The 24,745-nt window shown below is 42.6% G+C and overlaps 2 protein-coding genes across 4 annotated transcripts; both read right to left on the reverse strand.

Annotated features, from left to right (window-relative positions):
- Nucleotides 1-576: 576 nt before the first annotated feature.
- LOC133461084 (zinc finger protein 385D-like) lies at nucleotides 577-17,646 on the reverse strand. Of its 3 annotated transcripts, none has more exons than XR_009784167.1 (9): nucleotides 17,005-17,301; nucleotides 15,415-15,530; nucleotides 8,098-8,205; nucleotides 6,982-7,150; nucleotides 5,182-5,421; nucleotides 4,906-5,087; nucleotides 2,941-3,042; nucleotides 1,379-1,879; nucleotides 577-1,135 (listed from the first exon to the last, which is right to left on the reverse strand). XR_009784167.1 is itself a non-coding variant. In XM_061741856.1 (9 exons), the coding sequence occupies exons 2-9, from the start codon at nucleotides 17,144-17,146 to the stop codon at nucleotides 1,643-1,645; spliced, it is 1,296 nt and encodes a 431-aa protein (XP_061597840.1). In that variant the 5' UTR covers nucleotides 17,147-17,207; nucleotides 17,609-17,646; the 3' UTR covers nucleotides 577-1,642. The 3 variants fall into 3 exon arrangements, 2 of the variants coding, with proteins under 2 accessions (XP_061597840.1, XP_061597839.1); XM_061741856.1 differs by adding an exon at nucleotides 17,609-17,646 and having other exon boundaries at nucleotides 577-1,879; nucleotides 17,005-17,207; XM_061741855.1 differs by having other exon boundaries at nucleotides 577-1,879.
- A 4,767-nt stretch (nucleotides 17,647-22,413) lies between these two features.
- Nucleotides 22,414-24,665, reverse strand: LOC133461531 (ras-related protein Rab-25-like). The gene is made up of 5 exons (XM_061742511.1): nucleotides 24,315-24,665; nucleotides 23,661-23,856; nucleotides 23,200-23,393; nucleotides 22,976-23,056; nucleotides 22,414-22,889 (listed from the first exon to the last, which is right to left on the reverse strand). Exons 1-5 carry the CDS (start codon nucleotides 24,349-24,351, stop codon nucleotides 22,765-22,767), a joined length of 633 nt encoding a protein of 210 aa, XP_061598495.1. The 5' UTR covers nucleotides 24,352-24,665; the 3' UTR covers nucleotides 22,414-22,764.
- Between the last annotated feature and the right edge of the window lie 80 nt (nucleotides 24,666-24,745).

Raw genomic sequence — 24,745 nt, forward strand, 5'->3', positions numbered from 1 at the left:
ATGTCAGCCGAGGAATGCCCACCTTTCATCAGGGTGGTGCGTGTGCTGAGGCCGCAGCACGCACTCGTGGCCTTTTAAAGCCGCACCTTCTGATGCTCCAAATGGACGTCATTGCTTGGGGTTAAAGTGTAAGAGACACAGACGATAACTGCAGGCTGGACATTCCTCCAGTGATTTAGTGCTGAGAAGGACTTTTCAGGGGAACGTAAATCTCCTGGGTTCGTTTGCATCCTTTTCTTTCTTTCTTTTTTAAAGAAAATACCAGAACGCAGACCGGGGAGAGACATTTTCTTTCTTTTTTTTTTGTTCGTGCTGTTAAGTAGCGAAGGAGGATGAACTGGATTAAGACTCGAGTCAGAACACAGCGATTTATGTGTTTGGGAGGACATGATGTCCGAGTCCGTCTCCGTGTGTTTACTCTTCTGGCGAGCTCTTATACAAGCTGCTTAAAAACAAAAGATGGATGTTGTTTCCATTACATCGCACCTTCATTGGTTCTGGTTCCATTGACATGAGTCAATGCACTTTTACCTTCAGAAAGAAACATAACCCTTTACAATCAATAAGTATCCACAGCAAGTGTTTATTGGAAAATAATCAAGCTGCTAATGACATTCGTACTTAGAGTGGCATGCTAAATTGGCCCCCGTGGTCAAACCCTCCGTCGCCGTGAGCAGAGGATGAACAAACATCAAACACTTAAGGGGTGAATTTTACTCCCAGCATTTTAAGCAAGATTAGCATGTTTTAAACGAGAGGGGAAGGAATCCCGCTGGATGTGAGCGCTCTACCTTAATTAGCCTGATTAGTTAAGGTCTCAAACCCCAATGAGCCGTTGATGCTTTGGCTTGTTCGCAATGATAATCATGGACGCCTTGGTGATGCAAACGTGAAGATTTCCTTCCAACGATAATCAGTCACAGGCCGGCCGGAGCGGATATCTTGTACTCTGATAATTAATCTTATTAACTGATGTCCACAAGGGTGCTGAAGGTTAGGAGAAGCGAGCAAAGCATCGTTAGTCCCACCGTCTTCTCAGTTCAGGCCGTAATCAAGGAAACAGCATTCATTAAGTACGCAGAGGTCATGGTGATTCGGTGACCCGGTGCAAACCTCCAAAACAAGAACTGAAAGGCTGCGGTAGCGACAAATTACATTAAAAAAAAAGAAGAACATTCATAAATGTACGAAAAATGCCAAAAAGGTTGAAATAAACACAAGAAACTCAGTCAAGGCCTTAGCACAAGGTGGAGTGGGTAGATTCACTTTGTAAAAGATGTAAACAACATATTGAAGAAATATTTCAGGTAAAGAAAGTTTGACCCTGGTAACCAAAGTTTTTCACACCACTACGTGTAAATATCTGCAGAAAACTCACACACAGTTACCAGGACCAATGAGGTTGGACGAGGATCAGCGAGGCTCCTTCCTGCATCTGTTTAGCATCAACTCTGGACGTCTCTGACGGCTACATGTCTGCGTTCACCGGCACGGCCACACTTTCAAGTGATCTCCTTCTCGTCTGTGGTTTGTGTTCGGGGTTTCAGCCCCAACAAAGGCTCCACTCTGGTATGTGGAGGACGGGCTCTCCCGCGGGTCTGCTTTCAGCCGCCGTTCACAGGCGACCGGGTCGCCGGCGGGGTCAGTAGGGCGAGAACAGGACCGAGGTGTGTGGCGAGCAGATGGGTCCGGGTCCCGGGTGCAGCAGCGCCGGGGGGAGCGGCTGAGCGTGAAACAGGGCGGGGCTGGAGTTCGTGGCAGGCTGAAGGGAGAAATGGGGCAATGACGCCAAGGCAGCAGCCACGGACACGTGACGCTGCAGGAGGGAAGCCGCCAGAGGTTTGTTCGGCTCCTGGTTCTTGAGTAAAGTCAACCTTATCTGAAAACAAGACAAAAACAATCTGCAATAAAGATTTTTTTTTCTCCCAGGAAAGGAAAAAATCGATTTCCCAATTCTAAATCGATTCTCATATTAATTCCTAGAAATCGATTCATATGTCTAAAGATCGATTTTTTAAATTTTTAAATTTATTTTTTTTTCTTTTATTTATTTATGTATTTTTTTTTTCATCATTACATTGCAACTTTTGCGTATTTTTTTGTTTATCCCCAAAAAAGGAATGTTTTGTTGGACACGAGAATAACTGCCATGTTTTTGCCTTTAAATATGTTTAAAGGTATGAAAACATTAAAGTGTTAGGTTATAATTGCATAAATTGTTTATATTTCATTACTTTATATACTGTCTTGGGGTTACATTTGCAAAAAATGCTAAAAACCAAATGCTCAAAAATTAAAAACCAAAATAGACCAAAAATGGAACAAATAAAAATGGAATGTGGGAAAAAATAAACCCGATTTCATCCGTCTCTGTTTCCTCCCTGGATCTGTTTGGTAATTCTGACCCACGATGTTTCTGAAAGCAGTTCTATCAGCATTCTGGGAGCTGATTGGTCCTTACAGCATCATTAGCTGCCAATACTTGCTGTTGAATCTCAATATAATACTAGTATTCATATTTTGCATAACTACAGTCATATAATTCATGCAACAGCTCAAAAAACAGTTTTAATAACACTAACCCAAATCAAGATCGGAATCGACTCGAATCGGATCGAATCAAATCTTGATAATCGATTCTCAATCTTAAGAATCGGAATCGATTCTTGACATTTGAATCGATCTCCAGCCCTAGAAACTAAGCACTTGACTAACAGTACAAGTTCCCGTTTATGTCAAAAGAATGACGTCAATAGGTTCATGGAATCTGTCCTTTTGTCCCCTTTTACACATCTTAGGAGGACAGCAGTGGAAATATTGTTCTTCAGAAAGTATCTGGAGGTTTGTTTCCCCGCAGCAGGAAAGGGAGCTTCCTGGAAGAGGCTCTCGAGGATAAGCTCATGTACACAAACACAAAGACTGATCAACAGGAGTACTCACTGCCTGGAGACCGTGGTGACGCTGCGTGGACGTGTACGGGCTGAACTTGGGCTTGGCCGGTTTACCTGCGGCCCGGTCCTTGTGTCTCCGGCTGCTGATGTGCTGCAGAGGAACGCTCAGATCAACACGCGGCAAAAAAAAAAACAAGAGCTCCCAGAGCCGCGAGCGGCTCCACGGAGAAGGGAAAATATTTGCTCGGAAATTTGGAGACTTTATGAAGAGGAAATTAAAGGGGAACTTAATCAAACGCTCCTATTCTGACCATTCAAACAGAATATTTAGAACCTGCTGGCTCCGACTGTCAGACACAACATATTCATGGCGGGCGGGTTTGGAAATCTTTTTGATTTGATTGACCAGCACAAACAGATGGCGACAGCCAGCGTGGCCCGCGATCAGCAGCGAACCGCTAAATATTCATGAGCACCTGGCCAAAGTTAACTTCTGCACAGCGATGCTATACAGTCACATCACGAACAGACAGACCCAGACTCCAAAGGCTCGCTGAAATAGAGGCTTCATATCTTTTCCTCTCGTTATCTTGAGGGATCTGTCATTTGATCTCACTGGCAGGTGTGAGATGTTCAGACGGTGATGGGGAATAAAACATGCACGGTTCTTCAGTTGTTGTTGTTTTAATTTTAAATGTATTATAAGTCCTGCAAGGCCACGATGGCTGAGTCTCCTAACAGGTGCCCGCCATCCTTTTTTCTTCTCTCGGGCTGTTTTTAGTTGCTGGTAAGAGTATAAATGAGCAGGAAATACCAGGCTGGCATCTTGCAGACGATCTTTACTGGAGTGACGTGGATTTGTGAACTGCCCACTGATTCTGTTGGTTTGACTACAGATGTGTCAAGCCCCCAGAAATCCCTAAAGCCATTACTAAGATATGACCTTATGCACGGCTCAGCAGCTGCTAGCAGCCATACTGACCAGGTCAGCTTATACAAACACAACACCAAACAGTTATATAATTAAAAGGAACTAATACATTTAGTGACGCATATACCAAATAAAACAATTTGTATCGATAAAATCTGACCCTCTTCGCGTTGTCCTAAAAATCTCTAAAGACATTGAAATAACAGAAAATTAGCCAGAAAATGTGCTAACTTGAGTAACACTTTTCAGTCACATGAGACACAAAACCAAAGTTTTTACTGCTAAATGTCACAGAGCATCATCACAGCAAGGTTTTATCACAATGTGCTGCATTTTTAAGTGTTTTCTGTTAAGCATGCAAAATGAAAACTATTTTCACTGTGACATCTGTTTTATGGCTAATAAGGCGTTTTTTATTCAGGTAAGAGCCGAGGAAAAACAGACACAAAATGATGTAATTCAAAGAGCGCCGGTTAAACCTCAAAAAAAGGAGCCAGAATGTGAATACATTTATTAATTTATTACTTCCAGATTCCTTATCTTATTAGGTGAAGAATCTGGAAATATAAAACACAGAGCTTAGTGGAAATTCCGACTTCTCAGCGACTGATGTGAAAACGACAGTGAATGTTCTGGTCGGAGTTGTGGGACATTCCTGTTTGAGTTTGTGGATCAGTTGATTTCAGGATTCACTTCGCTGAACTTTGGTTTGAACCTGTTTCCTCCCAGTCAGTTTTAAATTACGTGTAAAAACATCTCTTGTAACTTCTTTCATATTTGTCAGTTAGAGCTCCAAAATTCACCCCTAATTTCATAAAAACTGAAAATTCACGTTACATTCACGTCAGTGGTGACACAAGGTACATACTTGGTACTTTACATTTGGACCAAACATCAATAAACTAACTGCTTTTTCTTTATTTTAGGTTACTTTCTTTATTTTTGGGTCAAAGAAAAAGAAAAATGTCTCTAATACCTTTAAATGATAATAAAAAAGAAAAACAGCTGGAGACAATAACCTCTGCATTTATCTCTGCAACACAGTTTGTGGTTTATTTTTAGTAAAACTCTTCTCCAACTCACCTGCTTGAGCTGAGTCTCAGAGTTCACGTGCACGTCACAGATCTCACAATGGAAGGTTTTGTTCTGGAGGCCGGTCGCAGACTCCGATGGAGCGGCCATCTTGGCTTTGACCCCGCTTCTCGGGAAGCTCTTGATGGCTCCGTCTCCACTTCTGGCCTCCAGCATCGTTTTGTGTTTGGTACCTAAAAACCCACAAGACGCACGGACCAGAATCAAACCTGCCCCGTGTGAGCCCAGTTCTGACGGCAGAGTGACAGCGCGGGTTTTCTGGCTCACCGCTGTTATGGGCCTGGAGCTGGGAGGCCGAGTTCACGGCCACCTTGCAGAGGGAGCAGTACAGAAGACGTATTGCTTTCTCCTCTTCTGTCTCCGTCTCCGGACCCTCTCCATCCTTCTGCATCCCCTTCTCTGATGTGCCGGGACTGGATGGCAGGGAGTTAACGGAGGGCTCTTTCAGTGATTCGGACGAGCCCCGGTTTGATGCTGCTGCCTCTGAGGTAGGGATTGACGCTGATGCTTCAAAGATGAAAGAAGAATAAAGCAGAATGAGATGAAATTACACAAAGACACAGGGGAGAGCAAATCAAAATGAGAAATAAAGAGGTGGGTCCTTGTTAAGGCACACAGCCATGTTTCAGCTGGAGGGTTTCATGAAGTCGTCTTTTAACAGGTGTCCAAACTAACTTCACCAGCCCTTTTATATACAAAAGAGCACCTTTACTCAAAGCTAGGGCTGTTCGATTAATCGATTTTAAATCGTAATCGCGATTATGTAATTAGAACGATGTTAAAACGTGAAAATCGTAAAATCGATTTTTCACTTTTTTTTCTTTTTTTTTCAGAGATAAAACTTTATATTTTATTATATTTTTTAAAACCTTTTTTCAACTTATTTTACAGAGTTTTGGACTTTATTCATTCATTTTTGGTTTAATAAGAGCAAAGTTTGCACTTAAAGCCCAATGGGGCAAATGTTCAATAAAAAAACAGCATATTTGAAATCATTTCTTTGCCTTTTGTCAATTCACAAAATAATCGTAATCGAAAATCGGATTTTGAGAGAAAAAAATCGAGATTTTATTTTTGGGCAAAATCGAACAGCCCTACTCAAAGCCCTATATAACCAACAGATTTGTTGCCATAAATGAACTCTGGGTGAGTTCATCATTCACCGAACCCTCTAAAAGTGCCTCAGATTCAAGGAGAGCAGTTTCCACTTCTCTATAAAAACGCCTGAGCTCGTGAAACATACAGAAACACCAGTCTTTCCTGGGTGAAATTATAAACTCACCAGGCTACAGGTGATTATAAGCTTTATCAGCTTCTTTATTCACAGTAATAACTCAGGACTCCCACTAGGATCTGCCTGCGAGCGCTTTATCTGGCAGCCTTGCAGAGACGGGGATTTGACCGCGTTATCTTACGAGAGACTCGCTCGCTCTTGGAGGAACACGCACTGATTTCAGGATCCTTTTTAATAACAATTATTAGTTCTGCCTAACAGAGTGGGCGTGTGTTTGCTGATCCCCTACTCTCTCTTTCTCTCTCTATCTCTCTCTCATCTTCTTCCCATATGTAAGTCCACTACGTCTTCTTCCACTGCAACTCTGGTCTTCTTGCAGTGAAGTGTTGTTCTTGTTTCTTAACGCCCACAAAAAGGCAAAAGCAGCACATCGTTGCAAGCACAAATATATATGTGCACGGTGGGCAGCGTTGGGTGCTCTGACACCTCCACACTAATGCTCTAATGCTGACATGCCTCCAGACACACATGCGCTGCAGGCGAGTGAAACACACACACACATGCCCTGCATAGATCCCCAACAATCACAGTCAAAGCATTTTCCAATATGCTTTTTGATCTGAACGAGGTTAGAAAACGTGGACATGAAGATGGTGCACAGGATAATCTGTAACCTTTAATCTTCTAACTGTGCAAGCCAAAGTAGGGGGGGGGGGGGGTTATCACATCAAAGAGTTAAAGTCATTACTGGGAAAATACAGTCTGAATCATGAGTGCAACAGTTCCATGCATCTGTGTACACACAAGTTCACGAGCATGAGAGGTAAACACACCTTCTGGTGTTGTGTCAGAGCTGGAGGACTGCGAGTGGGGTGATGGGAGGATCTGCGACGTGGTTTCCTTGGTGACCGGTTCAGGGGTCTGGATCTTTGAGTCTGGGGGGTCCAGAGCTTTCATCATCTTCACCTGCCTTGTGCCACTATAACGGGAAGAGGTCTGGGCCTGCGTGCGTGGCGGTAAATAAAAAACTGTGAGCCAACTGACCAACGTGAAAGGGTCTTTTAATTTTACGTTACAACACATGACTCGAAAGACAATTAAATAGTGAAGATCCGGCGGTTTAATTCTGTTGTTGTTAGTGATGTGCGGTCACTTTTAGGCCTGTGTTGAAAAAATCGATTTCCCAATTCTAAATCGATTCTCATATTAATTCCTAAAAATCGATTCAGTGTTAGGTTATAATTGCATAAATTGTCTATATTTCATTACTTTATATACTGTCTTGGGGTTACATTTGCAAAAAATGCTAAAAACCAAATTCTCAAAAATGAAAAACCAAAATAGACCGAAAATGGAACAAATAAAAACGGAATGTGGGAAAAAATAAAACCGATTTCTTTCGTCCTCTGTTTGCTGCCCTGGATCTGTTTGATAATTCTGACCCACACGATGTTTCTGAAAGAAGTTCTATCAACATTCTGGGAGCTGATTGGTCCTTACAGCATCATTAGCTGCAATACTTGCTGTTGAATCTCAATATAATACTAGTTGTATGTTGTATGTTGCAGAACTACAGTCATATAATTCATGCAACAGCTCAAAAAACAGTTTTAATAACACTAATCCAAATCAATATCGGATCGTATCAATTCTTGATAATTGATTCTGAATTTTAAGAATCGGAATCAAATCGATTCTTGACATTTGAATCGATCCCCAGCCCTAGTCACTTTACAAGTCATCAAATGCTTTCTTGTGAACAATCTGATACAATAGACATTTCTAATTCATTTTCTACAAATTTCACACGATGGAGCATATTCACACATCTGCCCTATCAGAACCAGTCAGACAGTTCATTGCAAAAGCTGGCCTCCCTAGCGGGTCAACCGCCATGCACGCTGAGACACAGAACCGCTTGAATAATGTGTTTTTCTGACAAAGCTCACCTCAGAATTGACCCTCTCTCGACAGACGCCGCAGGAACTGGCCTTCCTCTTCAGGGGCGACGTTAGCCCCAAAGCTGGGCCACACAGAGCTTTGTGGATGTGATCCACCTGCAATAAAGGGCGAGCGTAACCATCACGTCATCAGGTGATTATGTCAGAAAAGACTGGAGCTACAGCAGCATCATCACTTCCCCTCTGATCAATACTTTCTAAATGATGATATTGTCAGTAAAATACAATTAAATGCTTCCATCTCTATGTCACAAATGTCGTTTATTCACCGATTAAAGATGTCATACATCACATTCATAATATGGAGGTTCACCTGAAACTGGACGCTGCAGAAAAAGCTTGCCCAGCTCCCCGTTACAGTACATGGGATCATTTTACTAGTCTCTTTATGATGGCCGTCTAAAGGGCGGGGCTGACATGCTCTAATATGTACGTGTGGAAAAGACCAGGTACCAAAATACAAGTATTGGTTTTCTGTTTATTAACTGTCAAAAGATTTCGACTAATATTTGTGAGACAGTCTCCATGTGGATCGTGTACCGGAGCAGGACGACGCTGAAACAATGGTACCAGGAGTGACGGTCAGAGGAAGCAAAACTTTCCAAAACAAGCAAAATCATCATATTTCTATATGTTTCATCTTTTTAAATCAGTGGTTCCCAACATTTTTTCCATGGAACCCCCCTACTTGTATCTAAGACCAGCCGGGCCCCCCCAACCCGTACGTACTGGCATCAAAACAGTAAAGTTATTCGTTACAAACCTTTAATTGAAAAAATGAACATTAATTATGTTTTTTTGATACATTTCTTTTTGGTTTACCCTGTACTTTGTTTTTCTCACCTTCCTTTTGTGTCACCAATGTATAAAATACGCACAAAAAATAATTGCAAGGACATAAAAATATTTCTGAAAAATGTCTCTTTTAATATGAGAGCAACATTTTTTTACATTTTTCCCTTAACAACCTGTCGGAGTAGTAGTATGATTAAATGTTGAATAATGATCTAATAATACGTTTTTAAGTTTTTATCCTGATAAATAAGTATTTTAAAATGACCAAAATATATTTCTAAGTGGGTTTATACAGACTTGGATTACTGTATTCCATTAGGTGTGTTATTATGATTTTTCATTTATTTAACATGTGTAAATATAATTTTTACAACAGCATATCCTCAAAGCAGACAAAGTTTCGCGCCCCCCCAGAGATCTATGCCCCCCCCCAGGGGGGGCCCGGACCACAGGTTGGGAGACACTGCTTTAAATGATCGAAAAATCACCTTCTAAGGTGGCAGGTTAAACATTTTTTTTAAAAAGTGGGATCAACCAAGATGACACAAAGCCTCTCAAGTGGCAGTAGAGTTGCTAAGTACCATGCCGTCTCCGAGGGCGACAAGTACAACCGCACACTAAGATTTAGGCCTGATGCCAGTCTCTGCTGCACTCCCTACCCCTCGGTTTGTACTGCCACCTAGTGATGCAGATACGCCCTTAAATCCAGGAAACACCTTAAAAACAACGGAGTATAAAACATTCATTTTCTCCATCACAGGGTCACGCAGAGAATAAAAGACGATGTGCATTTACAGTCGTTTAGAACCACTGATGAACCCAGCAAGCTCCCTCTCCGGCGGGGGAAGACACACCCAATCCAGACCCGGCTGGGGTTTTAGCCGGGAACCTTCCTGCTGTGAGGCAACGCTGCGAACCTCAGGGCAGCATTTAGCATGAACACAAGCGGCATATCCAGCTGCTATTTTCATCTGTCAGTCGCCATATTTACACCGAAATTAGTGAGTAGATCTGGATCTGCACGCAGGGAGGAACTATCCGATATCAGCCAGTTAAATCGCACCCCTACTGTACCGTAGTTAGCCACTTGTCTTTTATATTTTTATATGCTGAATTAGCCCGTGTGAGTGACAGTTGTGTAATATAATTACTTCAAGAAGCACATGTAACAATGTTTAGAGTCATTAGCGCTTTTGTCAGTGGTTCCCAACCTTTTTTCCTTGCCCCCCCCCCCTACTTATGTCTAAGACCAGCCGGGCCCCCCGACCCGTACGTACTAGCACCAAAATAGTCTTTAATTGAAAAAAAGAACACTAATTATGTTTTTTTGATACCTTTCTCTTTGGTTTACTCTGTATACATATGACTTTGTTTTTCTCCAATGTCAACAATGTATAAAATACGCACAAAAGGACATAAAAGGACATAAAAATATTTCTGAAAAATGTCTCTTCTTAATATGAGACCAACATTTTTTAACATTTTTCCTTTAACAACCTGTCGGAGGGGATTAAATATTGAGCAATGGTATGATAATAAGGAATTAAATCATTTGCTGTTTGTCACCAGTGTATAAAAAACACAAAAAATATTCAAGACATTCATAAATTATTCCTAACAATGTCTTATGAATGACTCATTCGCAAATATAAATTTACAACTGCATAATTTCAAAGCAGACAAAGTTTCGCGCCCCCTCAGAGATCTCTGGAGCCCCCCCAGGGGGGGCCCGGACCCCGGGTTGGGAGAAACTGACTTAAAACACCAAATCTGAACTAATTTGCTTGCATTCTAACATAGTTTAGAGAATTTCCACCTGATCAAACATCCGAACGCTCCTCGCATCTCGATGAACTGGAAATAATGAGCTTTGTGTAACAAAAGCCAAACAAAGCTATTACCTAAACTTAAATCCATCTGACCAGACAAGCAATGAAAGGAGGCAGGATGGCCCGAATATAAAAAAGTACGTTATTAAGAGCCAGCTCCTGAAATCGCTGCACATGCGACCAGTACTCGAATTGAGGGGGGATGAGGGGGGATGAGGGGGGATGGCATCCCTCCTGAAATAAAAACGGTCCAAATCATCCCCCCTGTAAAACTGCCATCCCCCCTTTCCATCCCTTATGCCATTTCATCATGAATGTGGTTTTACTGCTATTTCAAAATTTAGAGTCATCACCAGAAAGATAACTTATTTGACAATTTTCACCTGTTTCAAGTAAATTTTCACTTGAAATACGTAGAAAAATCTGCCAGTGGGACAAGATTTATCTTCTCATTACAAGCAAAAAAATCTTGTTCCACTGGCAGATTTTTCTACTTATTTCAAGTGAAAATCTACTTGAAACAGGTGAAAATTGTTGTTTTTTCCAGTGATGAGTCTTGTTTTACGTGTAATGAGATTTTTTTTTACTAAGATGAGACATTTTAACTAGAAATAGGACAAATATTCTTGTTAAGATTTTGAGTTTTTGCAGTGATCCATTTTACTTATCCTGTGAAGGACAGAGTCATATTGATAAGTTCAGAAAACTGTTTTTTATTGTTGTGTTTTGATGTATTTTATGTAAGCCCAGTGGATATTTAAAGCTTACAGAAGGCTGCATTTAACTGCTGCTATGTCATTCCTGCAGTATTTCTGCAGGTGTTTTGGTCAGTGCTATTATTTGTAATATATTATATTATTTGTAATCAGCACAAATTATCTGTCCCCATATGATAAAATCCACCATCCCCCCTAATTCTTTTTTACAACTCGAGTACTGCATGCGCTGGAGCTTTGGCTCGTTTCATGAACACCAACGCTGGTTCTCTGTTTAAACATCAATAGTGCGCTCTTTCATGCTTCTTCTGATGGCTGGAGACGGCTACACGGGAATGCTCTTGTTCACTCACGAGGCTCTTATCTCTCTGTTTCCCTGCAACTGTTTGTGTACACAACACTGAGGAGAACCCCCCAGGACAACATGCACGGCTCCTTTTCCTGTTGAGCGAGACACAAATCATTCAGATTTACTCTGACAGATTAAACGTGTCTCCAGGTTTAGTGTTTAAACTTTCATGACACTGTGCTTCTCTGGATGAAGCAGAACATCTTAACGTCAGTCTCTCTCGGCCTGCCTTCCCCCCTACTCCCCGTTCAGCCCTGGGGGCTCCCGTTTTGCCGTCTGACCTTTCATCACCCGCTCTTCCCTCCATCCCTCCATCTGCTTACCTCTAAACTTTTTGTCTCCATCTAATCAAAGTCACCTTCTGGCCTCCCCATAGACTCGCTTCCTCACGCTCCACTCACACGCCGTACTTTATAATTAACCAGCGCCAAAGCCAGCTCGTCCTTTTTGTCATTTCGTTCTTCTCTCCCCTACACGTGAGTGTCTAACTCCGGCTGAATGAAGGACAAAAGTCTTCCTCTGCTATACCATTTCTTACACAGCAAATATCAAATTCAATTACGGCATCAGTTACGGGCAGCGTACACTTCTTCTCAGCATGTCAGACGTGCTCAGCTCCAGGAAATCGCTTCCAGCTGGAAACATGGCCGAGCAAAGGAACGCATACTTTCACCTGGAACACAATCGGGAGCTTCAGCTTTTATAAAGGTGGACACTGCTTGATTTAATTGTTCAAAAAGAAGAAAATAAAGATATACAAGTTTCAGTTTTCAGTCTAATTTGTTTTTTTCTTCTTTTTCTTCCATGTTCTGGGTCTCTGGAAAGCGCCTAGAGACGACTTCTGTTGTAATAGACACTATATAAATAAAATTGAATTGAAATAAAATTCAATTTAATTGGATTAATCTGCGTCCTGGTGTGGCGGCCATGTGAATGCTTGGTCTCATTTCAAGTTGATTGGTCTGCCGTTTTTGGTTCGCGGTCACTAAAATGATCATTTTCTTGCTTTCATCCTTTTTTTTTAAAGAAAAAAACGATCAAACAGGCAACCCTGTAACCATGACGATGCCAACCCTCCCCCCGACCCAAAAAAAACCCCCAACCCTGGGGAGAGCTTTACAGAGGCCATTGCATGTCGCATCTACTATGAAGAAAGGATGCAGGATGCAGAAGAATGCAGTTTTATAAATATGCAGCAGGAAAAAGAAACGCACACAAAAACAGATGCAGGAGAAAACGCAGAGCGCCAGAGTTAAGCCATGTGCCCACATCCCACACACACACACAGGTTAAATACAGAGGAGACTGGATATACTTGAGATACTGTGATGTTTTTCTTTCTTCTTCTTCTTTAACCACGATCACTTGAAATTATTTTGAAATCTAAAACTCAAAAATGCTGCCTGTTTCACTGATCTCAGGGGTGTCACTTACGTTATGTACACAGAGTTGCTTAAAAAAAAGGGAATTGATGCCACTTTTGTTTTAAATAAGATGAGAAAAATGTTATTTTTATCATATAATAGTTTGGAGTTTTATTCCCTAAAATGTAATTACCAATATGATGAGTTATTCATTAGGACAGTAGTCAGCAGTTAACGGCAGTTTATAAGTACAGATGTTTCAGACTATGTATGTATATATGTATATATGTATGTGATTCCAGCTGCGTAGCTCAGGAAAAGAGAACATTGTAAATCTCCAAATTACATCCCTGCAGAGACATTTTGCAGACGAGATAATATTTTTCCAGCTGCAGACCGGGAGAATGGGGTAATTTGAAATTTCTTAATTTCCATTTGCGTCAAAGATTATCCAGAGAAAGAGAAATTGAAATAGGTGAAAAATGCCAAAGGTTTAAAGACAAATAATCTTGAGTTACAGTAATAAAGGAAGAAGAGAGAAAAAGAAACCAAAGAAAGGTTAACCTCCTTTTGAAAGTGAGAAAAGATGCCAAACAAAGGTGAGTGACGGCGCAGATGCCAGCAGGAGATGAACTGGAAAAGATCTGCGACCAGGTAGCCAAAGTAAAGGAGACGACACACAACGTGGCGATGTGAGGTAAGCGGGTTGAAACACACAGACAATAAATGCAGGACGCTGCAGGATCAAAGCCCAGGAATTCAACAGTAAACATACATGCAACTGTAAAACTAAACTAAAGCTGTTAAACTAGTCTGAGTCTGAAAGTCTAAAAACCACATCAGACGTTAGAAATGACTGACTTTTTCAGGCTTAGAGTCCGTAAGTGAGAAAACACAAAGGAACGCTGTCATTTGTAATTAGTTGAGAAGAACCAGACCGGAGTCCTGTCCAGGGTGCAACCCCCCTCTCACCCGGTGACAACCCAGACAGAATCCAGCCCCCTGCTGGATGGATGGATGGATGGATGGATGGATGGATGGATGGATGGATGGATGGATGGATGGATGGATGGATGGATGGATGGATGGATGGATGGATGGATGGATGGATGGATGGATGGATGGATGGATGGATGGGCGGTATGGACTAAAAAATGTATCACGATAATTTCTGGCATTTATCCCAATAACGATAAAAATGACGATAAAAAAAAATACCAATTCAACTCCACCTTTTTAACTATAAATCTATCACCACATTCAGTCTTTGGAGCCCCCAAAACACTGCTCTAAAAGAATACTAAATGCTACTAAACTACACCAATTAAATTGAATTAATAAAAACCAATTAAATGAGTCCCCCTTTACTGCAAAACTGTAATGATTCAAGCTCCTCGCTCTCAGATCCGCCATGTTTGTTACACAAAAACGTCATCAACGGGAATTGATCCTCTTTCTTTCTTTCTTTCTTTCTTTCTTTCTTTCTTTCTTTCTTTCTTTCTTTCTTTCTTTCTTTCTTTCTTTCTTTCTTTCTTTCTTTCTTTCTTTCTTTCACGCACACGTACGTTGTGCGTCGATTTAACGCAGAACCATAAATCCGGCTTTACACAAAAACGTCATCAACGGGAATTTATCGTTTTTACCGGGAGATGACAAATTCTTACCGTGGGGAATTTTTTTGACGGTTTATCGTGAACAGTAAAATATCGCTCATTCCTAATTGATGGATGGATGAAACAGGTGCACACACAAGTATTTGCTACATTTCTAATACTACAATGAGTCATGACAGAAAAAAAAAATGAATCAGTGGAATTATTTCTTTGCAAATCACACATCCGCTCTCAGCCCCACTTGAAGCGTCTACTCTCCTCAGGGCCTGGACTTGGCCAGCATTCATTCCCTTCACAAACAACGAGGCAAACGGCTCTAAGAAAAGCGCTGCATGAAGAATATTAAGGACCCCCCCCCCCCCCCCCCCCCCCCGACACCACCACCACCACCAGGTTGTGTGGAAATGTCACTGCTTGCTGCATCACAGGTGATATATTTGGAAAGGTGTAGGCAGCGTCCTCATACAGCGGGCTGGATAAACGTTTAACTCCACACCGAGTACACAGTTCCATTAAATAAACTCCTCCACTTGCAGAAAAAAAGAAGAAGTTACTGTAAAGGATGAAAGTTTTAATAAAAAAAGAGCATGAGGTGGCCGGGCGGTTGCCATGACAGTCACGATGACTGACAATACTCACGTCAGGGAATCCGGGCAGCAGGTGGAAGGGGATGAGGGCTTTGGGGTCCGGGGAGGGCTGGTTCCGGCCCAGCGTGGGACGAGCCAGCGGCTGCAGAGCGCTGTGACACGCGTTACCTGAGAGACAGCACGGCAGGGGAGAGGCAGGTAAAAAGGTAAAAAAGTAAAAGATATATATAATTACAAAATATGGACAGTATATACACATTGCAGTGGAGATAAAACGATAAAAAAATATATAAGATAAAAAAATAGTGCAAAGGAAGAAAAACAGTGCAAAAAAACAGGTAGAATGAGTGTGAGGTAGACAGGTATTGCATGGATATTGCACTTATGATTGTTGCACATATGGTTATATGGTTACATGTTCAGTTTTGTTTGCTGATTAAGAGATTACATATAAAAACAACATGTTATGGGCTAAATTGCAGAATATATTGCAAAACTAATGGTTAAGGCGCTGTACTTATTCTTCACATGAAGGTGCTGCATATTTGGATGATAGCACTTCATGTGCAGACTATTATTATTATTATTATTATTCACACGTCCCTAACTTCTTCTGCCATCTGTTGGGTATATTTTTTGTATTTGCTCAGAGGTATTTCCCACACACTATTGAAATAACTTCATAATGAAATATAATAGATCAAACTGAAGTCACGCACGCACACACGCACATTCCCCTGCGATAAGCGACTCGTTAAGTCGCGATTGTTGAGGTTCATGTTCTGGACTTGATTACAGTTTTGATTCCCGGCGCGTTTTTGTAATCATCACCGCCAAAATCTAACAACACCCATCCGCTACGCCATTAGGCTGATTGCACACACACACACACACACACACACACACGCACACACACGCACACACGCACACACGCACGCACGCAAGCACGCACGCACACGCGCACACACACACGCACACGCACACGCACACACACACACACACACACGTGTAACTTTCTATGGCAACTTTACGCGTGCTTGAGCTGAGCATTTGCACATGAAACTTCTCAAGGCTGATTTATGGTTCCGCGTTACACCAACGCAGAGCTTACGGCGTAGGGTACGCTGCGACGCGCACCGTACCGCGTACCCTCCGCCGTCGATTTAACGCGCAACCATAAATCATGCTTCAGACGCACAGACTCCGAGGTCCGTGAACTACACATCCATCACTCCGACCTGACATGTCACATCAGGGAGCCGGACTATCACACCGGTCCTTTCCAAACCAACTCCTGCTTGTGTCTTCGCCGACTTTACCAGCCTGTGAGTGAGAGTTTATATGTATTCAAAGCATAAAAGTATTTTTTTTTCTCCCTCTAAAAAATCTTCGGGCTATATCTGTTTGCCGACCATATAGACTTACTAATCTGACGTTACATCTAAATCTAAAGCGGAATTTAAAGACAAAAACGAGACCAAACCAGATTTCCAGTTTACATAATGTGCATTTTTAACTGTGCAGGTGACTGACTTCACCAAGCTCGTTTCTAATATAATATGCAACAAGTGACACCGCTATTATCGGCACGCACACAAAAAAAGAAAAAGAAAAAAAAAAGAATAGTGGTGCGTTTACGTACCAAAATACATGGCGGCATCGAGCGCAGTCCGACTGTTCAGTGGCTGATATGAATGTTTTTCATCTCCGAGGAGAGGTAAGGCTCCCAGTCTGCTCCTCAGCTGTGTGTGCTCTCTGCAGCGGAGAGAGCTGCTCCTTCCCATCCAGATTGTCTCCTCCTCCTCCTCATGTTGATCTCCCCTTCTATCTGCAGCTCCCAAAAAGCTGCTTTGAATTGGGTAAACAGAGGGAAATTACCCTAATGAGAGTACACTACCACCCTGGGTTGCTCTGGGTGCCGACACACACACACACACACACACATCAAAAAAGCACATTTGGATTTTATAGTGACAGATTACAGCAGATTGGAGAAAAAAAATGCTGCGTGTTTGCAGGTCTCCCTCCCATGCTGCTGTATTTGGGAAGAAGTGGCGTGCTGCTCTTGTGCTTCTGTAAATGCTTTCCCATCCTCACTTCTTTTCCTCTTGAGTCCACGGTATTTTTAGATGCGTTCTGGAGCACGGAGAGGAAACTACACAGGACACGTACAGTAACGGCGCAGTCCAGCCTGAAAACACCCAGACACGTAAGCTTGCAGGACAAAACTGTTTAGACAAACGTACCTAGTTCACACGAGGCTGCGTTTGACCGGCGTGACCTTGCTGCAAACTTCCCTGTCCGCACACATCCACAACACGAATCCTCCCCGTGTCCAAAAAGTGGCCAACAATGTGTTTTCCCACAATCCCAAAACTCCTGGGAGAGTTATCTCAGGAAGAACTGTCAAATTCAACAGCTGCGTCCTACACAACTAGGCCACAGTCTCGCAATGATCTGACTTCATCAGGTCAGCAGAGACATCTTTAAGCCAGTGCTTTACCTTCATCGCTGCTGCTTGAACCACTTCATCTGGGCTGCACCTCCATTAATGAGCCACGTGGAACAAAACCGGAGCGCAGAAAAATACAGATGTGGAAATATCTGCTCATAAAGTCAATTTCGCGCCCCTTTTGTCACTTCATGTGTTGCCAGGCCCCTTCGCGTTACGCTGAGAAAGAGCAGAGCCCTGCGTAGAGGCTGTGTATTATTGTCTTTTCCCCTCTTTTGGAAGGAGAAACTGAAGAGTTCCTCCTGCAAGTTTCTGCTCTGTGACACATTCGCTATAGTTCTTGGGTTGATATTCCAGTTTTAGCCACCTCATGCCTCTTGAAATGATCTAAAATGTTGATGTAGAACTTTCTGCATTGGGTTGGATAGAGCCATCATGGCTTTAATGGTAAAGAAACCACTAAAACAATAAGATTCAGGTGACTAAAAGAAGAAAACAAGAGTTTAGTGTGTGTTTATGCCTTTGGAGGAAGAGCTTCAGCCAAACACAACACGTCAGACTAACATATAGTGATTTATTTTAGCACATTCTCATGTTCGTGTGAGCAAAGTGAGAACAGTCATCAAATCACATCTTGTTTTCAGTTGCTTCTCTGCAGCGCAGGTTTTTTTGGGGGGGAACAGAAAGTCTGAACAAATTGCCATCCATTAGCTCATTTCAGCTTTGATTGGTTGCCATAACAACATCACCATGGTAATGAGCGTGCATTGACTCTGATTCTATTTATGTGATGCTGCGAGCTGACACTGAAATGTTCAAATGCGTGTTCTTTGCTGACATTCACCGACGGATGCAAGAGCACGGAGGACTGCAGGCTGCACGTGCTCGTGCACGGATCCCAGAGTTGGATCCTCTCACATCTGCACGGGTTAGACGACGTAAAGTCGACTGTTGGTTCAGGGATTCCAAACTCAACCCGATCCTTTGGCGTACCTGTCCGGGTGAAGCACCCTGACCTTTTAAATGAAAGTAAACACCATTTGCTTGTACACCTCCGCCACTCCTCCGGGTGATCTCTCCATCGCTCGTCTGTGTCATTTTGAAAGGACTAACCGACGTGCAGCTACCAAACCCAACCTCTTTTTCTCTCGTCTTTTCTCTGCTCTAAATTTGGCTCTGATCAGGGTTGGATCCAAGAAATCCCAGGCCATCCTCGGCCCATCTGGGCTCCTTTAAAGGTCACGATCCTCAGGGACTGGGCCTCATCTGGTATGGATGAAGGGGAAGGTTCAGATGTTCAGAGGATGTGTTGATTTCTGAGCAGCTGAAGACCACACTTACTTTTTATCTGTCCCTCACTGTGAATTCACAGCTTGCAGTTGTTATTTCCTTATGCAGAAGGTGCTACGAGCCATATTTGGGCTAATTTAGGACTCCAAGATTTTTATTTTTTTTTGTCTTTTTCTTTCTCAAAAGTCCAGATTTATATTTGCCTCTGGCCGGTATGATCTGCATCGTTAATATGCCATGTTAATTTATTATTATTCTTTGAATGGAATGCTTCAGATGCTTAAAAATAATTCATCGATTCCCTCTCTGCTCGGCCGACCTCATAATACTCCCGTGTTCCTGCTACATTTATGACGGCAGTCACTGATGCATCGCGGAAAGCTGCCGTCAGAGGTCTTTTTCTGGCCACCGAGAGTAAATTAGGGTTCAAACCCGCGACAGCAGGCCGCAGAGCCCCTGGTTTAACCCACGAATCCTTTTGGTCGGTGCGTGAGCCCAACCTTCTCAATTGCAGCTGATTCCAGATTTGGAAATGTGATATTTTGATGTCTTTATATCTATTGGTTGAGAAACGGGAGGACAGATGGAAAAACAACAATGTTTCTTTGGTGGATTATTGCTTCATAATCCCAGATATATACGCAAACAGACACAGGGACCAGACATAGACAACAGAGCCAATAGAAATGATGATTTATCTACTGATTGATTTTCTCAGTGGGGCTGAAGATCACGATGAAACCCCGTACGGACGCGGTGCCACAGCTGGGGGTTCTTGTGAGGTAAGACCCAGCGCAGGAGGCCGGGACGTCGTAAACAGCGGATAAACAGATCCACGCAGGGTCAGAGAAGCCACAACTTTAACATCTGAGTCATGCATTTAGATGCGCTACTTTACAAGCTACACATGTCGAGTAGCTCGGCGGTAATCGCCATCACATGTATTTCTTTCCAACCACAGTGAAAGGCAGTAACACGTCGACCCACCAGGAGGAATTTGCAAGAAAGTTTGTTTTTTTTTAACGAAAAGAAAAAAAACAAAGACAGAAGTTAGTAGAAAGAGCTGGTGTTCTGAAGCAAAGAAGGGGGAGCTCGTCATTTCTTCTAATCTCCCATTTGTGTCAGGTGGGGAGGGATCCGTGTCTCCAGACTCGGGAAGGTGGAGCAAGATTTAAAGATTTCATGACCAGGTTTTCAACCTGACTGGCCCGCTCGGTCTGCACGGATTATTACTCCAGATGTCTTCCCCCAGACCATAAAAACATCTTCATTCACGGCATATAATTAAACATTTACAGCCTGCTGCAGAACCTTCCCATCATATTTTTATGAAATAGACTTAATAAAAGCATTCTTGGTCATCTCACTGTGGCAAAATCATCTCCGGGAGAGAAGCCTTGCTTGAGGGGAGACCGCGCACGCAAACACACACACACACACACACACACACACACACACACACACACACACACACACACACACACACACACACACACACACACACACACACACACACACACACACACACACACACACACACACACACACATACACATACACACACACACGGTCATACCACAGTAAAGACTCCTCATCCACATCTGTTAGCCAGAGATACAGCACTATCTGTCGAGAATATCATTAACTAGCACGGCTGCAGATTTATATTCCCTCAGTTGTGCTGTATGAGCTCATCAAATCTCTTATACAGCATGAACATCTTCTGCGTATAAACACACACACGCTGACTTAAAAGCATCTCACACGTGAATCAATTACTATTTGCATGGAAAAGTGTAAATAATTTCTCCGGAGCATGAGCAAGAGGACACAGAAGAAGAAGAAGAGCGAAACATCTTCATCATTAATGCAATAAGCACTAAGGGGAATATAAGGGAGAGTGTGACACAGTAGAGCTAAAAAGTAACTAAGATTTGAAACATTTGCATTTTTACTGCTTAACTGCTCAGGAGGGTTGAGGCGTGACTGGGAGCACCGGCGCTGCCATCTACAGGCCCAGAGGAAAACCTGTTTGTGGATATCAGTTCCTGGTTCAGGAGTGAGTCAGGGCTGCATCTCTCTGCACGACACAAGTACCTGACGAACACGCCTTGTATGTTGAATCTTTTGAGTGTGATTCCTTACGGCGAAGCAGTTCCAGCTACGATATACAGTAGGCTATGCATATAAAACATAATCATTGTCATTTGTAACGTCTGATGAGTTGAAATGTCCCCATTCCCCAGGAGATAAAATGCTAAAGCATTGGTAATAAATCTAATTTGACACTTTTGGGTTGACGGAGCAGGAGCGTGTCTCAGAAAAGGAGGAAGTGGACCTGACTAACCTGCTCCCTTGCTTGGCTTCTTAACAAGTTACATGTGTGAGTGTAAAATAAAGCATTTAAGGGAGAAGCAGGAAGTTCATGGTGACGACAGCTCCGGATTTCCATGGAGACCTGAAGTGTGACTGAACTTGGTTTCAAACCTTTGCTATTTTAAGAAAAACCTGTGAGAGCCAAATGACAAACCTGCAAACATCGGTGACTTTTGTGTTTCTGAAGCAATAATTTCAAACAAAAATGTAACTTCAAAACAGAGTAGGTTGTGTGGGTTTCTTTGGAGAACTGTTGGAATCTGCGGAGCTGCTGAAAAACTCAAGATTAACTTTGAGACTTCAAGCAAAAGAAAATAAAACTATAAATATTCTTCCTGTGAGGGTTACATTGTGACAGAGGGGACAGATTTTCCTTCAGTTTGATGACAAATTAAGACCTTTTGAGTGACAATTTGGATGCAAGATAAAGAAAAGCTTTTTCCTTTCAATTTTCAGCTTCTTCCACTCTGCTACATGTCTGCTCTGACTCATGAAAATTACACCACATATTTCTGCGTGAATTATTGCTAATAAATCATTAATCTCTTCAAAAAAAAGAATGGTTCAGACACGTCCAAGAGAAGTCCTAGCATAAGGCGAGCCGGCTGTTTCAGCGCTTGAACCACATTTCTTTGTTGAGCAGTGCAAGAACAGCTAATGGGCAAATAATGGAAATAATATCAATACGGTAATAAACTTTTTTCCCATTCATGATCATGTAAGGGAATTACTCTTAGACAGCAATTCCATCTGTCTCCACCACTTGCTGGTTTAACAAGGACTGGACAAAAGAAAAGGCATTAAATGTGAAGTTACCAGGACTTCATTGCAAAAAGAGGAAAGTTTCTACTTTTTTTAAATTAATTCTTTGTTTTTCCCGCTTTCTCATTGAGCTCAGTTTACATGTCATATATGCAGAAAAAAGAAACAGAATGTTTTTAATTATTTATTCCAAGATAATCCCAGTGCATTCTTTTGTAAAATCAAAGTAACTTTACAAGGCATCTTCAAAACCATAAAAAAAGAAACAAAAATTGCACATTGTACCTCTATCGTGCCAATCAGCCATTAAAGACAATATTATATATAAAATATGGATACAAAATTGCATGTACCTCACCATTTTACTGCAAACTGTACAGATTTTATATCCAAATAGGTCTGAATAATGCTCTGCCTCAATCTTCAGAGTAAAGGAGAGGCTGAACACTAACAACAGTCAAGCATGATGTCACGGTGGCAGCAACACATCTGTTTAGGAGCTGTTGCAGCAGCAACGTGTGTTTAGGAGCTGTTGCAGCAGCCCTTGCGCTCCTCCTGAGCATTGGCTGCTCCGATGGGGCTGGACAGGGTCACGGCGCTGATGGAACCACGGGTCACCTCTTTGCTGGCCACCTTGCAGTGGATTGCTGAGGAAAACAGGAGGAAAGATTCCAGGTTTGCATCAGACACCATCCGGAAGCACAAATTTATTCCCACATTTTCCACTTGGTACCTTTGAGAACTTCGTTGAAGGCAGCTTCCACATTGGTGGCGTCCAGTGCAGATGTCTCCATGAACATGAGGTCTTTTTTATCTGCAGTGAAGCAGGATTTCAGTGGAAATGCAAAGATCATGATCGACACAGAGAACGTTTGCTGTGCGTAAAACCGCATCATTGAGATGACTCAGAGGATATGTCAGACACACATTTCTGATATAAAACATGACTTCTTTAACCTGCAAAGTCTCTGGCCTCCTCTGTCGGTACCGTCCTCAGGCTCTCCAGGTCTCGCTTGTTTCCCACCAGCATCACCACGATGTGGGGGTCCGCGTGGTCGTACAGCTCTTTCAGCCATCGCTCGGCACTCTGGTAGGTCAGTTGCTTGCTAATGTCATAGACCAAAAGTGCTCCGACTGCTCCTCTGTAATACCTGTGACCCCCCCCCAGGTGGCAGAGATTAAGCACACGCTGGTTGGATCTTACATTCAAACAGCTTTTAAAGTATATGATGAGCATAACAGGTGGTGCAAAAGTTAAGCAGTGGAGTTTAGCTACTAAAGCTGTAACGTATGAGCCAGTTATCAGCCTCACTTTATTGAGTATGTGTGTAACAGTGTGTAACAGTGTTTAACAGTGTGTAACAGTGTGTAACAGTGTTTAACAGTGTGTAACAGTGTGTAACAGTGTGTGCACCCACGCTGAAGTGATAGCCCTGTAGCGCTCCAGCCCCGCCGTGTCCCAGATTTGAGCTTTGATGATGTACTTGTCCAGCTGAACAGTTCGCGTGCTGAACTCCACGCCGATGGTTGTGCGGCTGTCGTGACTGAACTCATTCTTGGTGAAGCGGGACAGGAGGTTGCTCTTCCCTACGCCAGATTCCCCGATCAAAACAACTAAAAAGATGCAGATACCTTATTTGTTTTAGCGATTTCATTTCAGGACGCAGTTAATCTCTAAAAGGACAAACGAGTACAAATATGTCACTTGACCTGCTGAAAGAGTAATGAATCACATATCCTTTATCTGATCTAACATGCGGAGACTTTCCGTCACCACAGGACACCTGACGCCGTGACATCACACGTCAGATCTACCCTGCAGCCGAATAAACTGGGGAAATCAGTGCTGGTTCATTTCAAAAACAGGACACAGCAACACAAAAGAGTATAGAAGTGAAGCAGGAAATTAAGGAACTGTTTCTCTAAAAAGGTCAAAGGTCAAAGGGTTTACAACAATCACTTCCTCCTTTCCTCTGAAAGTACAAGCGGCGACTAAAAGTGTAACCTGAGTGTCAGTGTGTGCTAACACACAACAAAACAGACGAGGGGCCGCACTGAGGTATAAAACTCACCCTTGAAGACAAAGTTGTAGGAATCGTCAGACCCCATGCTGCATTCAGGGGCGGTGGGTCTCTCTCACGCTCAGCAAATATCCTGATGCCACTTTCACAGTATAGAAAAGTAATTAAAGCACCAAAGAAACAACTCACTCCCCCAGCGCAGATTAAAGGTGAAAATGGCAGGAATAATTAAAAAAAAAAAAACTAAACAGTAATAAATGGAAAAAGAAGAGATATCCTTTATCTGTGAAAAGGAGCAGCTCCTGGTTGAGGACAGACGGGGAGCGAGCAGGATTCCTGACGGCTCAGCAGCTGGAGGAGGGCCGGGGGAAGGAGAGCAGGCGGAACAGGTAAAACCACTCGCAGGTACAGACTCCACCCTCGGCTATGCTCTATTCACTCCGGGAGTCTGATCGTTGGTACGACAACAGACCTCACCCAGC

Source organism: Cololabis saira, chromosome 15, assembly GCF_033807715.1.
Source record: "Cololabis saira isolate AMF1-May2022 chromosome 15, fColSai1.1, whole genome shotgun sequence".
Classification (NCBI taxonomy): domain Eukaryota; kingdom Metazoa; phylum Chordata; class Actinopteri; order Beloniformes; family Belonidae; genus Cololabis; species Cololabis saira.

Bases quoted from the DNA above. Each gene is read 5' to 3' on its own strand.
- LOC133461084 (XM_061741856.1), bottom strand. From the start codon at position 17,146: ATGGGAAGGAGCAGCTCTCTCCGCTGCAGAGAGCACACACAGCTGAGG. The intron at 15,531-17,004 runs GTACGTAAACGC...GCTGTCTCTCAG, and splicing joins CGATGCCGCCATGTATTTTG to GTAACGCGTGTCACAGCGCT. The intron at 1,880-2,940 runs GTGAGTACTCCT...TCTTGTTTTCAG, and splicing joins GTCACCACGGTCTCCAGGCA to ATAAGGTTGACTTTACTCAA.
- LOC133461531 (XM_061742511.1), bottom strand. From the start codon at position 24,351: ATGGGGTCTGACGATTCCTACAACTTTGTCTTCAAGG. The intron at 23,394-23,660 runs GTGGGTGCACAC...GGGGGGTCACAG, and splicing joins TACAGGGCTATCACTTCAGC to GTATTACAGAGGAGCAGTCG. The intron at 23,057-23,199 runs GTTAAAGAAGTC...GCTTCACTGCAG, and splicing joins GGAGGCCAGAGACTTTGCAG to ATAAAAAAGACCTCATGTTC.